At 37.1% G+C, this 13,570-nt stretch overlaps 1 protein-coding gene across 3 annotated transcripts in view; it reads left to right on the forward strand.

Annotated features, from left to right (window-relative positions):
• abcc8 (ATP-binding cassette, sub-family C (CFTR/MRP), member 8) overlaps window positions 1–13,570 on the forward strand; it is a 72,427-nt gene that overhangs the window by 14,350 nt on the left and 44,507 nt on the right. For all 3 annotated transcript variants that reach the window (XR_013796612.1, XM_079604359.1, XM_079604360.1), the window contains exons 7-11: window positions 3,653–3,841; window positions 6,329–6,493; window positions 6,597–6,752; window positions 11,619–11,753; window positions 11,923–12,085. Coding sequence is in view for 2 of the 3 variants with exons in the window: in XM_079604359.1 (XP_079460485.1) it covers window positions 3,653–3,841; window positions 6,329–6,493; window positions 6,597–6,752; window positions 11,619–11,753; window positions 11,923–12,085 (808 nt within the window). In the remaining variant the exon portion in view is untranslated. The remainder of the gene's footprint in view (window positions 1–3,652; window positions 3,842–6,328; window positions 6,494–6,596; window positions 6,753–11,618; window positions 11,754–11,922; window positions 12,086–13,570) is intronic.

Below are 13,570 nucleotides of genomic sequence, written 5' to 3' on the forward strand. Positions count from 1 at the left end.
AGTTCTAAAACGAACATTTAAAAACTGTAAGACGAACATTCCATGAACTATGTATAGATAATGTTTGGGAACATTATTAAAGACCAGATAACTTTGAAAAAACTTGAACAAATATGAAAAATCACATGCTGTGTGTAGTATACTGCAGAAATAATGCTGAATTACTACAGTATTTCATAAATAGTCATAATTCGTCTAATCGAAGACTAACAAATAAATTATTTCTCTCTCTCTCTCTCTCTCTCTCTCTCTCTCTCTCTCTCTCTCTCTCTCTCTCACACACACACACACACACACACACACTAGTCTATTCTCTGTGGATTTGGGTATTGCTGCTCTCTCTTTGATGATGAAGTGAAAAGTCATGTACGTCACAAACCACAGCACGACAGATGTGGAATATACTTAAATGAGCGTACGTGTCTTCAAAACACTGAATGACGGAAGATGATCCTTTTGGGCTGTGAACATTGTGACATTTTGACCCTCAGCGGAGTGAAAGACCTCTGTATCTTTGTGCTCGTGAGAATAAATAGCACGTGATGTGTGCGGTTACGCGTTTGTGCGTTCAGCTCCAGGTAAACAGATATTGTGAGTTCGTAACGTGACAGTTCTCACGTGCGGCACAAATGCGTGTGACATCTGTCACGTGTCATGTGATGCGCTCCATTAGTAAAGGACATGATAAATGCTACATATGATTGATTCCGTCCTCTAGTGCAATAGTTCACGGTTTGCATCAGATCTGGCTCCGTTCTGGTATGTAACACCCACTTTTCACCATCCAATCAATTCCCAAATGATGAAATCAATCCATGTCCGGCATTTTTCAGAAATGCACTTGTAGAGATGTAAAAAAAAAAACAGGTTATAAACAGGGTTTCACATTGACTTGAGGAAATGTCACACCTTGTATGCAGTAACTAAGCACAAAGATAACAAAACACAAGAAAGTTCCTAATTTCTCAGTAGTTAATTATAATCCATAAGCAGTTTAGTAAGAGGAAAAAAGCTAGGCAGCTGCATATCTAAAGAGCATTTTAATTTGTAGTGCATTCAAAGCAAAGATTGCTACTAAATGAAGGCAGCTGGCAGCACCATAATAAATGCCTTCTGTGATACCTAATTTTGTCTAAATTGCAAATTTGCATAACATATAATTTGCTGATAAAGCATGCGAGGCCTTTGTGTATTGCGACAAACTCACCTTTGTAAAAAAGAAGTGCGCTTGAATTGAATGTCAATGTACGTTTGAAGTGTTTATCAGATCTTAAAAGTATATTTAAAAAATTGTACTTGCAGGTAATATTATATCAATGAAATAAAACTTAAATGTATTTAAAGAGAGTAGACTTTCAAGACTGTTTCTTTACACATTTAAGTACAATTTAGTTTTGCCTTAAAGAAGTATACACTTATTTTGATACGTTGACTAACATAACAAAGCACATATACAGTATAACTAAAATATATTTTAGTTTACCATAAATGCTCGTCTGTAAATTCAGCAGTAAACTTTAATCAAATTTCAAAGACAATAGAAGTAATTAAGAAATTACAAATAAAGATGCACTGGGTCAAAAACAAACAAACAAAAAACACACTTATCAGCTAATTGCATTTAATATAAATTTCAACTAATTTAAATTCAATTAACATGCATTTAAAGGGCACCTATTATGACATTTAAAATGTTCCTAATGTTGTTTTGGGAGTCCCCAACAACAGTTTTACATGCATGCAATGACAAAAAACACTTTTGTTTTCGTATAATATGCATTTATTTTTACCTGATTTGCTCACCGACTCCCAAATGAATCGTTCAACGACTCATTTTTCAAACCCCTCCTCTGCGCGACGCTAATCTGCGTTGATTGGTCAGATGACCCAGCAGTGTTTACAGAGATAATACTTATTGTTTAACACGGAGTACAATGATGCTTTTATCAATTAAATTGTGTTATAATAATTATTATAGTCCACTGCTTTATAGTTTGTAGTAAAAAACTAAAAATAAGATAAAGAATGTAATGTTATGTTAGAGAGCATAGCCCAGAGTTCATATTGTAAAAGCACAATCAGTCTTTGTTTGCGTTAGCCCGATGCATAAACATAACGTTTTTACAAAAAAAATAAAAATAAAATGTAGTTACGTTACTACGAGGTATTACTCTATTCTTTAAGACAACTCCGAAAACAACGACAAACACTTCACATAGGCTATCTCAATACAATTGTCATTGAAGACCTAGAAGCTAAACGGTGCTTACACAACAAACAAAATAATTATTAAGCATGCTACATAAAACATAAAAGCAACAATTATTAATAACACTTACAGGTTGTGATACGGAGGAGGAAGCTGATGCAAATACACTTGGAACTGAACCTTCCTTCAATATCAGCCGGCTCGCGAATCCCAGTTTGATTGCATTTAAGTTGGTAAAGCAATCGTCTTCAAAATGGCGCGAACAAAGCACAAGGCTCGGACTATACTTCTGTGGTATAGTTGTATATATGAATTGTAGCCACTTAGTCTTCAAATGCTCCTCCTTGGGCAGATTAAAAAAGTTTGCTTTTGAGTCGCACTTCAGAACACAGCGTCTCGTCGCCCTGATGTTTTCCCTGGCCTTGGAGCGCAATAAGTGAGCGTATCGTATTCAAATAACTCGACAAGTTGACGTCATCTAGTCAGAGAAAAAGCTTTGGTCTCCTAACGATTCATAAAAATTACTCAGAGTCGACTCTTACTTTTGAAAGACAATAACTTTATATACGGTACACTTTCATATTTCAAACTTTGCAGGATGTTTTTGTTCACTTAGATCTATGTTACACACTACATGAAAGGTAAATTTCAAAATTCCATAATAGGTGCCCTTTAAGTGTCTGAAAACATTGCATTCAGTTTGCACTTAACTATTCTTTTCAAGCAATTATAGTTGAGATATATGTCTATAAATATACTTGTATCTCATTCAATACAAAAAAAAAAAGTATATCATTTGTTTAATTTAATTTAAAAAATGGTCAGTTTTACCCAGTATTTGTGTATGATTTCTATGCTTCAAGAAGCCCATAGTAAGTTTAGCAACATGCTAACTCACATCTTGGCATCCAGATCGACAAGAACAATGGCTGGAGTTGCTGCCTATGTAGAACATTGTCTAGTCTTAGAAGGTAGCTGACTTGAGTATTAAGTTAATTGTTACACGTTTACATGCTGGACTTTTTATGTTGCATTTCTAGTTTCCTTTTTCCTGTGATTAGTTTTATAGTACCTTTTGTAGTACTTTTGTTTCATTGATTGCATCCACCGGTGTGTTGTTACCTTTGTTAGCATGTATATATAGCCCTTGTATTTCCCATGTTGTTTGTCAGGTATTCTCTTTCTATAGCTGCTGTTGTTGCATTCACTTCGGTTTACCTGCATTTTTGTTTTGTAGCTTTTGAGTTATTTGAATTCTCTTGCTACACATTTGGATCCATCTGTCCATAGTTTCTGAATTTGCCTGCGTCACATTCACTAGGTTTTCGAACAGAGATATTACTGTATGTCTTCCACCTGTGTAGTGAATAATTTAGATGCATTCAAGAAAATCTTGATTCTATTCATTCTATATCTGACTTTATTTTTTTCTGCTACCTATAGAGGCCCCATGGCTCTCAGCCGCAGGGGTCCAAGTGGATCTGGACGGCTCTGCGACAGGCTTTCGGGAGACCTCTGCTCCTCAGCATCACCTACCGTTTCTTGGCGGATCTTCTCGGCTTTGCCGGCCCGCTCTGCATCTCAGGCATCGTGCACCATCTCAGTAAAGAGAACCACACCATTCAGCCACCGGTGAGAGCATTGCTATCTTTTAAACCCATCCAAGCCACATTAAAACAACCAAGAATTTGCACTGAATTTTTATCGGCCCGAATGCAAAAGCACCACTGACACTGAAATTGATGAGGGGGTTTTCAGTATTTGTGTTGTTTACACTGTAAAAAAATATTTTCATGATTTATCACAACTTTTTATCTTTTGTCACATCAACTTCGATAACTAATGTGTGAAGATAACATACTATTTTGAGTTTCTGTTTATTAAACCATTCTTCTTCATTGTATTAACTCAAATTTTTTATTACAACAAACTCAAAATTTTAAGGCAACAAGGTAACTTGCTTTTTTAAATTAAACCAAAAAATTATTTTACAGTGTACTTACTAGTCAAGAACATGCCATTTTTATTCTCGGAGGTATTTTGAAGGTAAAATTCGAAACCGTTGCAGTGAGGGACTGACTTCAGGTCATGGCTGCGTCTTTTCATGTAACATTTTCATCTTGTGTTACAAAGTGTTTTATCGCAATGCCTTCTGTTGTCAATTATTAAAATGTTGAACAGCCTTCTGTCTGGCTCTCAGATGTCGGATGTTCGGACGTCTTTGTATGGTGTAATGTACTTCAGAGTTAGTGATGGCGAAACATTGATGTGAGATGAATGAACAGAGAAACTGCATAGAAAAAGCCAAGGCCATCGTGTCCCTTTATTTATTTGTGAATGGATGAGAAAATCTGCCATTTTATACACTTTAGATTTGCGACTAATTCTCACTATTAACTTATAATTAATAGGACTTTTGACTTCTAATGTCTGCTTATTAACAGTTAGTAAGGTAGCCTACTTGTTAAGTTTAGGTACTGGGTAGGGAATATGTTCATTCAGAATAAGGCATTAATATGTGCTTTAAAAGTACTAATAAACATCCAATATCCTAGTAATATGCATGCTAATAAGCAACTAGTTGACCCTAAACTAAAGTATTTATAATTACAGGTAATGTAGTAGATATTAAGAGAAGAAAGGTCTCAAGAACAACATTTTAAATCCTATTTGAGCGGACACACTTCTGTAAGTAATAACTGAACGTCTTGATTCAATTATAAATATGTCATATTCAAAGATGGCTTATAATAGAGAAAACAAAATGTGTTACGGTTGAAGAAGTTGTCTAAAGACTTCTGTTCTGTCAGCAGTGTTTATTTTCCGCTGGTTTAATTGACTTATGTGTCGCTGCTCTAATCTTTAATTACATGATATATTTAGATAAGAGTTCTAATTATTTTGCTGTACTTTCTCTTTGGAGGAAGATTGTTGGTGACAGGATAGTGCCGAGTAGTTTTTCTGTTTAAAATGTACAACATTTATATAATAAGCGAGTCTTATCTAGCCTGGAAAAAACCCAGACCACTTCCGGCAAATATAGATTTGCTCTGCAAGTGGGTCTGGCAAAGAGCCCATTGAAACCCATTTCCAATCCGTCGAAATCGCGGCACCAATCAGAAACGTTGGGGTGGGCTTTACACGATGACGACAGAGCAGAGACGGTGACGCAGATTTTATACATTACAAAGATGGATGCCGCCGTGGAACATCACAACATCACTCGTTTGAATCAGCTATCGCGTCTGTTTCAAGCGATTTAAAATTGTCATTTTCGTTAACACAAACAGAGAATTGCTGAGAGTCTCGAGATGTTTCTCCGTCGCTCTGCATACGTCATGTCATTCATCGCTCTGATTGGTTTTAGATCTATCCGACGTCCGTTGGTGACGCCCCTGTGGAAATGAATTGTCTATGGAGCTTTGCCAGACCCTTACTCAGTTACAACTGAGAGTGGTCTGGGTTTTCCCAGGCTAAGTCTTATCCTGTCTTATCCTGAATCAATACGGTACAACTATAATAAGTGTTTATATTGGGACTATTTTAGACTGGTACGGGTCGTACCGCTGTGGAGTAGTCCAGTACCTCCGTGACTCGTCATAGACATAAACACAGAGAAGTAGCTCCGGCTACAATGTTCTTCCGCAAGACACATTCAGTTCTGTTTATTAACCGCTAGAGCACCAAAAGTTATGGACTGCAGCTTTAAAAACTGGTTTAGCATGTAAAATGTAGAAATGAAAACTAAGATCCTCTGACCAAAATCTCCGGGTTATCCTCCGCTCCAGACTTTCCACCCTGGGTGGCAGGTCCTTCAGTGCCCTGGCCCCCAAACTCTGGAACCGCCTCCCACAACCTCTTCGTGACTGTCCTTCTCTTCCCTTCTTTAAAGCACATCTCAAGACCTTTTTGTTTAATGATCATTTCTCCACTCCAAACTCATAGCTTCATACAGATAACTTGTCTTTGTTGTATTGTTTTGGTTGTTTGTTGTTGTGTTTCCTTGGCGACCTTGGGTTTGAGAAAGGCGCTATATCAAATAAACGTATTATTATATTATCATTAAATTTACAGGGGATTGTCAAGGCTTGTTAAGCTAATTGGTTTGGTGTGTTGCAGGTGAAGCATCTTGGAATGTATTTCATCTCCTCCCAGGAGTTCCTCGCCAATGCTTACGTCCTCGCCGTGCTCCTGTTCTTCGCGCTGCTCCTCCAGAGAACTTTCCTCCAGGCCTCCTACTTCGTTGCCATCGAGACTGGAATCAATTTAAGAGGAGCCATTCAGGTCAGCACAACGGTCTATCGATCTATCGGAAAAAAACAGCCAATGAATGCAGAACTTTTGACTGTTCAAGTCATAATAACATGATATTAATTTTTACTTACAGACAAAGATTTTCAATAAAATAATGCGTCTCTGCACCTCCAACATGTCCATGGGGGGAATGACGGTGGGCCAGATTTGCAACCTCGTCGCCATAGACACTAACCAACTGATGTGGTTCTTCTTCCTGTGTCCCAACCTGTTCGCAATGCCTGTTCAGGTAAGTCTGAGCTTCTAGTATTTGAATTATGGAATTGTTTATTACATCCGTTTAGTATGCATGATGGGATTGCAACTATACCGTCCCCCCACTGCACACCTCGTCGTGTAATTATGGGTTTGAAACCTTCTGCTGTCTTGGCCGAATGTGGTATTCATCACATGATTTGTTATCTGTGATGTTATCTGTATTTGACCCACATATGAAGAGATTTTGTGTGCAACATGTCCAATCCCAGCAAGAGTCCATTAATTCTGAAGTATAATCTGATTTTAACTAGACTAGTTTCCCTGTATCTAAGGATGATGTAAAGGTTGTGCCCTTTTCTTTTATTTAGATCAGAGATTCTGAATATGTGAATTAGATTAATATCTAATCTAAATTGCTTTTTGTTTTGCTTTGCAAGTTTTTTTGTGCTTTGCTTTATTGTTCTGTATTTTGCTTTTTGTGTTTTGTTTTACTGTTTTGATTTGTTGTGCTCTGCTTTGCTCTTTTTTGTGTGTGTTTTTGTCTTTGCTTTATTTTATAACTGCCCTGTCATTTATACATATACATTTATATTATGCCTGATTTAGGTCCGTCAATTAATACATTTAATTGTGATTTAACATATTCATTTTTTGTAGATAACACTTTAACACATTTGGGTTTTCACTTCATTCAAGTTTAGAAGATGATATTTTTTTCTCTCCTTTGTTTAATTATTGGATTTGCCAATTTGTGTAGATGCCATTATTAATCAATAAAGAATGTTCTTTCTATCATTAACAAATATAAATAACTTCATCGACACTTTATGGATGTAATAATTTCCTGTAATTTATCTATCTACCCCCCCCCCCCCCCCCCTCTTGAATGATGACGATATTAGTGTCCTAATTTAGATAAAAATGCACTCATTTGTGGCAGACCAAAAATTCAACAAAGCCAATAATTAAGTCATCAGACTACTAATGAAGTAATGAGAGTCCTAGAGAACTATTGTCGTGTGTGTGTGTGTGTGTGTGTGTGTGTGTGTGTGTGTGTGTGTGTGTGTGTGTGTGTGTGTGTGTGTGTGTGTGTGTGTGTGAGAATATCATCACTGTCGGGCAGAAACCTTGTATCGTTTCTCTTAAATTATTATTATTGGTCAACCTTTACATCTGTCTGTGGGTTTTGCAAATATTTAACCAATGAAAAGTATTAAAAAGAGCTTTTGACTAAATCTTGTAACTCCATTGGCTCCTCAAACTGTCAGTCAAAACCTCATAACTCCACACACTCATATCGTGAATAAAGTGCTGCAAACAGTTTGGACTGTCTCTGCTTGTTTGCAATGCAAGGGTAAATAAAGAACTGGTTGTTTGAATAAGTACAGCGTTTGCATTACTCAAGAAACACTATATAAAGGCTAATATTTTATGTGTTTAAGGAGAGGAGTGTCTTCGTATTGGCTATGACTCGACAACAATTGCTAGACTGTCTTAAATAGCTTGTGCGTAGAACTTCATCTTTAATAACATGAGATTTTGGCCAAATGACCGAACAAACTTAGCGCCCACATAGACTACAATAAACTTTATAACCTGTAAGTTGATGAACACGTAATGCGATGCACTTACTGCCTCAGATGCGGCCGTTCTAATGACAGACAAAACACGGATGTCCAAAGGTCACAGTGTTTAATTGTTTAAAAATAGTGTTTTTTTTTTAATTAACTGTAAAGTAGCAATTTTGGAGATACAAGGTTTCTGCCCGACCGCGATGACACAAACACACACATTTGACTAAGGCTAAATCCGGAATCGCCCCCTATAACCTTATATAGGGCATTTTTCGAGGGGACATCCATATATAGTGGTGTCCGAAACCATAGTGGACGTTATCGAGTGCACTCATTCAATCCCATATTTCACCACAATAACAAGTGGACAGCCGGTGTACACTCAATGACCGTCTGAATTCGCTCCCTTTTTTCCCTTCACTCCTTAGAGTGAACTGTATTAGTGGACTAATGTAGGGAATAGGGATTGAGGGTTTAGGGGGCGATTTCGGATTCAGCCAAAGTCTCACAAACAGGAAGTCTCCAGTTAGTCAATCCCTACGTTGAGCATGGCACGTACACCGCTCTTGGGGTTACTCCTGGCTGCCTTTGTGCAAACCTTGATTAGTTCCCTAAGGCGGCTCCTTTATTTTTAGTAAACTTTTTTTTTTATTGCTGCTTTTAAGTACAAACCACATGCTCAGCTTCTCCATAGTAGCTATTCATAATATCTTTTCTCCTTTTTCTTCATTTTCACAACACAAAAGAATGTTTTCCAACTGGGGTCCAGGGGTCCACAAAGGTGTCTGGGAAAAATTTGAGTAATTTTTTTCAGTTAACATTTTTTTACTTGTTTTTTTAAACGCAATTGAAGTTAAAGGGATAGTTCACCCTAAGGTGAAAATTAACCAATGATTTACTCACCCTGAAGTCTTCTTTCAAACAAATACATTCTGAGTTATATTAAAAAATGTCCTGGCTCTTCCAAGCCTTATAATGGGAGTCAATGGGTATAATTTTTTTGAAGTCCATCAAAGCGCATCCATCCATGATAAAAGTGCTCGACACAGCTATGGGGGAAAAGCCTTCTAAAGCAAAGAAATGCGTTTTCGTAAGAAAAATATAAATTTTTAAAACTTCGAACTAAAGTAACTAGCCTCCGGCAGACGGCCATGAGTAAATCATGGGCTAATTTTCATTTTTGGGTGAACTATCCCTTTAAAATGTTACTTTAATTAAATGTTTATATTTATATGTAGATATATATAATATTTATATATAAAGATAATAATTAAGCACATTTACAGAATTTGATAATGTTGCATTTTCAATTATGTGATAAATTTCCATTATTATGTTCTGTTGACAGCCCTAGTTTTAACAGAAATAAATAAAGAATAAATCTGCATTTTATGTAATGAAAGAAACCTCTGTAAAACTGCCTTGACATTTATAAATGATATTTCAGTGTCAACGTAATACAAAGTTAACATTTTACAGGTAGTTAAATGTGTCTTTATGCATGAAATTATATAGCTTACTTTATATTTTAGAAAGGGGGATCATCATACTTGTGGCATCTTGGCATCACAAACTATGAAAACCCCTGTCTCTTGTGATGATAAAAATACCTGGCACATCTTTATCACTTGCTGTGACACAAAAAGTACTACTGAATGTAAAATTGATATCAGACGTACATTTTCCAGGGTTCCTACGGGGTTTGGAAAAGTATGGAAAAGTATGGAATTTGATTTGAGTAATTTCCAGGTCTGGAAAAGTATGGAAAAAAGAAATCAGAGTATGGAAAAATATTTGCATTTCCAGACTATTGCCCCTGTTTAGTTTTCTATAATAGAAAATCTAATGAATTTAAAAATGGGTGAAAATACTGACATGCCTAAGACTTGCACAGTAGTGTATATGCTAAACTTTTTTGTGCCCTCGAGAAACTATTCACATGTGCTCGGGAATTGTTTTGCATGCTTGCGCATTACAATTTTTTGTTTTATATATAACCTATGTCTACTGACACTACAGCAGAATATATAAATAACTGGCTTAAAACCATTTTTGGGGGGACTGAAAATACCAATTTTGCTTTGGAGATCTCCTACAAAAAACACTTTCATTTTCTCATAATATACATTGCACATACCCACATTTTTCATGATTCTCAAACACAGGTTCGATGATTCAGTCTCTTTAAATTCCTCTTTGTCTCGAGCCTACTCTGCTGTGATTGGTCTACAGTGCTTGTCGGAAGCTAAACACCCATATTACCCCCTATATAGATTGTACACACTGTAAAGACAGTAATTTACCATATCAATCCGAGTCCGATTAAACATTTGAAGAACTAGTTATTCAACCCGAACCTCCATCGCAAGCACGATTTGAGCAGAACGTTTCTCAGTGATACGCTAGTAGAATACCCAATAGAAAATAAATACATCAATAAATAATCATACTTACTGATAAAGTGGGTACTGTCCTATCTTTAATGGATAAGCGTTTTGTAAACCTAATTTAGACTTCATGGAGATTTGAGAAGCATTGGTCAAAAGGTTATACTGCTGTTGTGTTGCTGTGGTAATTTTAACCAGACTCTTCACATCCTCATCATTTGAAAGTGTTTACAAAGATACAGTGTACATTGTTTGAGGGCAGGTCAAGTTGTTCATGGGCGGACAGCATAGAACATAGGTGGGCATTAGGCAAATGTGTTACCCAGCCTGATCTCATGAAAATGCGTCTCTATAGCACATATTGTGTTTATCGTGCAATTTATATGCAAAAATTATTTTTTACGTAAATAGGATACACAGTTTTTGCATGCATATGATACACACTTTATTGCATGTAATATACATGCAGCCCACCACTAATCCTAACCAAACGTATAATACACATGCACCCCACACCACTACTAAACCTACCCATGCGTATCCTATGCACGGAAAAAATCTTTCTCGCGTATAAATTGCACGATAAACACAATAGGTGCTAGGGGCGCATTTAGTGTGACCGGGTTGGTTACCCAGTGACGTGTAGCCGTCACGGAAGTGGGATTCAAATTCCTGATGACTCGGTTTAGGTGGTTCAAAGTCGATTCTTTCTTTTGAGAAACAATAACTTAATTTATTGCGTGCTCTTTCATTTTCATACCTTTGCAGAGAGCTGCATTACACATAGCATGAAAGGGAATATTTGAAAAAGCATAATAGGGGCACTTTGAATATGGTCTGAAAATCTACAGAGAAGATTTGAAATTTGAGTCTGGAAAAGTATGGAATTTTGAAATGGAAAATGTGTAGGAACCCTGATTTTCCTCTTGGTTTCAGATCATAGTGGGAGTCATCCTCCTTTACTACCTCCTGGGAATAAGTGCCTTGATAGGGGCCACGGTCATCACCCTCCTGGCTCCGGTGCAGTACTTTGTGGCCACCAAGTTATCAGATGCACAGAAAAGCACATTGGTGAGCTTTCCTTGATAACATGCAGTGAAGTGACTGTGCAAATACCAATTTTGTTCAAATACGACTGATATTTGTGCAGTAAAGCCAGAGCTTGTCCAAATGATAAGCCTGTCAAATATAGAGATTCTAATGTGTTGTAACTAATGTATAATTTATGTGACGGCCTCAGGAGTATTCCAGCGAGCGGCTGAAGAAGACCAATGAATTGCTGCGGGGTATCAAACTCTTGAAGCTGTATGCCTGGGAACACATCTTCTGCTCAAGTGTGGAGGATACCCGCAGAAAGGAGCTCACTAGCCTGCAGAACTTTGCCCTGTACACCTCCATATCCAGTAAGACACCTTAACTTTCACAGTTACCTCACAGAAGAATAGGGCGGACAGCAAACATGTTTGTTACATGGGGTTAGAGATGTCATACAGGGTTCTTCTTATTAAAGCATGCAATAACACCTATTTTTCCCTAAATAATGGTTAAGACTGTGTATAATAGCAGCTTGCACTCTTATCAGAAACAATTTTGTAAGAGATAATTCACAACAAATTCACACAACATGGTCACTGCCTACTGGCATCATTGCAAATGGTGTTGGACAAAATGTAGTAATCTAATTTTTGACAAATCCGGGGTTACACCCCTACTCTTTACGAGAAGTGCCATGGGATTTTTATGACCACAGAGAGTCAGGACCTCGGTTTAACATCTCATCCGAAGGAAGGATTTGTATTGCTCTTTTAAAAGATCTACAGATTTCAATTCAACATATATTCTTCAATGAACAACAGCTAAGTTAAAGAATCACAAATGAACTCAACAAGAATATAGCAGAACATACTAACCTGGAGGCCAATAGAGGACACCAAAAAACAAATTCTCCCATTTTCAGCAGAAAATGGGCAAACCTTGGCAGACAGCAAACTCAGTATGGGAAGGAAGTCCCATCAGTGTGATTGAACTGTAGACACGATAGCATACATAAAATAAAATAGCTGATAGCTTCATACAGCAGAACTCAAGGGATGATACTGAAGATTTAGACTTTCTGAAAATGTAGTTGTGGATTGAACTTGTCAACCCATTGTAGACACAAATGAAATTTAGTTCTAATGGCATTTCTGGGTATCTTCAGTCCTTCCCAGCACATAAAGGTCATGTAGGTGTCTCATCCCTCACAGCAGAGAAATGGACCATGTCAGGAAGTCTCCAGGCCATTCCTTCTATACACACGGCTATATAGGCTACTAGTTTGGTTCGGAGGCAATGAGCAAACTTGCTCTAGGCGAGAGATGATGATAGCTACTACAGTCTCTGGTTAATATTCAGGGACAGTTCAGTCTCTATAGAGCAAAATTCCCATTCATTTTCTCCATAGAAATATTGATTTTTAACAATTCCATAGAAACACTTGCTCCAGGGTTATTAATAGCCTGAAGCGACCACCTATCATTAGCACATAGCATTCAATGAATTCAATGACACTTCCTAGACTCTAAAGCAGTGTTTCTCAACGGGTGGGCATGATAATTTTGAGTGGGCTGCAGAGTGTGTAGTCAAAGAAATGACAATGACAACAACATTTTTTATTCTACTGTACATGTTCTTCTGATGCGAGACTTTTATTTTGAAAGACATGCATGAATGCTGTTGGGTCTTCTGTCAGACGCAGTTTAAGTAAAATGTATTTGAGAAAACCGCTTTGTCCTGATTCAGTATCAGGTGCGGTCAGATTAGATGTTGTGAGGCTATATGTCAGTGTCATTATTCTAACGTTATTTTCATAACTTGTTACAAAATAAAAAGTCTCTCACCATCTCTTT

The sequence above is a fragment of the Phoxinus phoxinus genome (genome assembly GCF_949152265.1).
Source record: "Phoxinus phoxinus genome assembly, chromosome: 25".
NCBI classification, from domain to species: domain Eukaryota; kingdom Metazoa; phylum Chordata; class Actinopteri; order Cypriniformes; family Leuciscidae; genus Phoxinus; species Phoxinus phoxinus.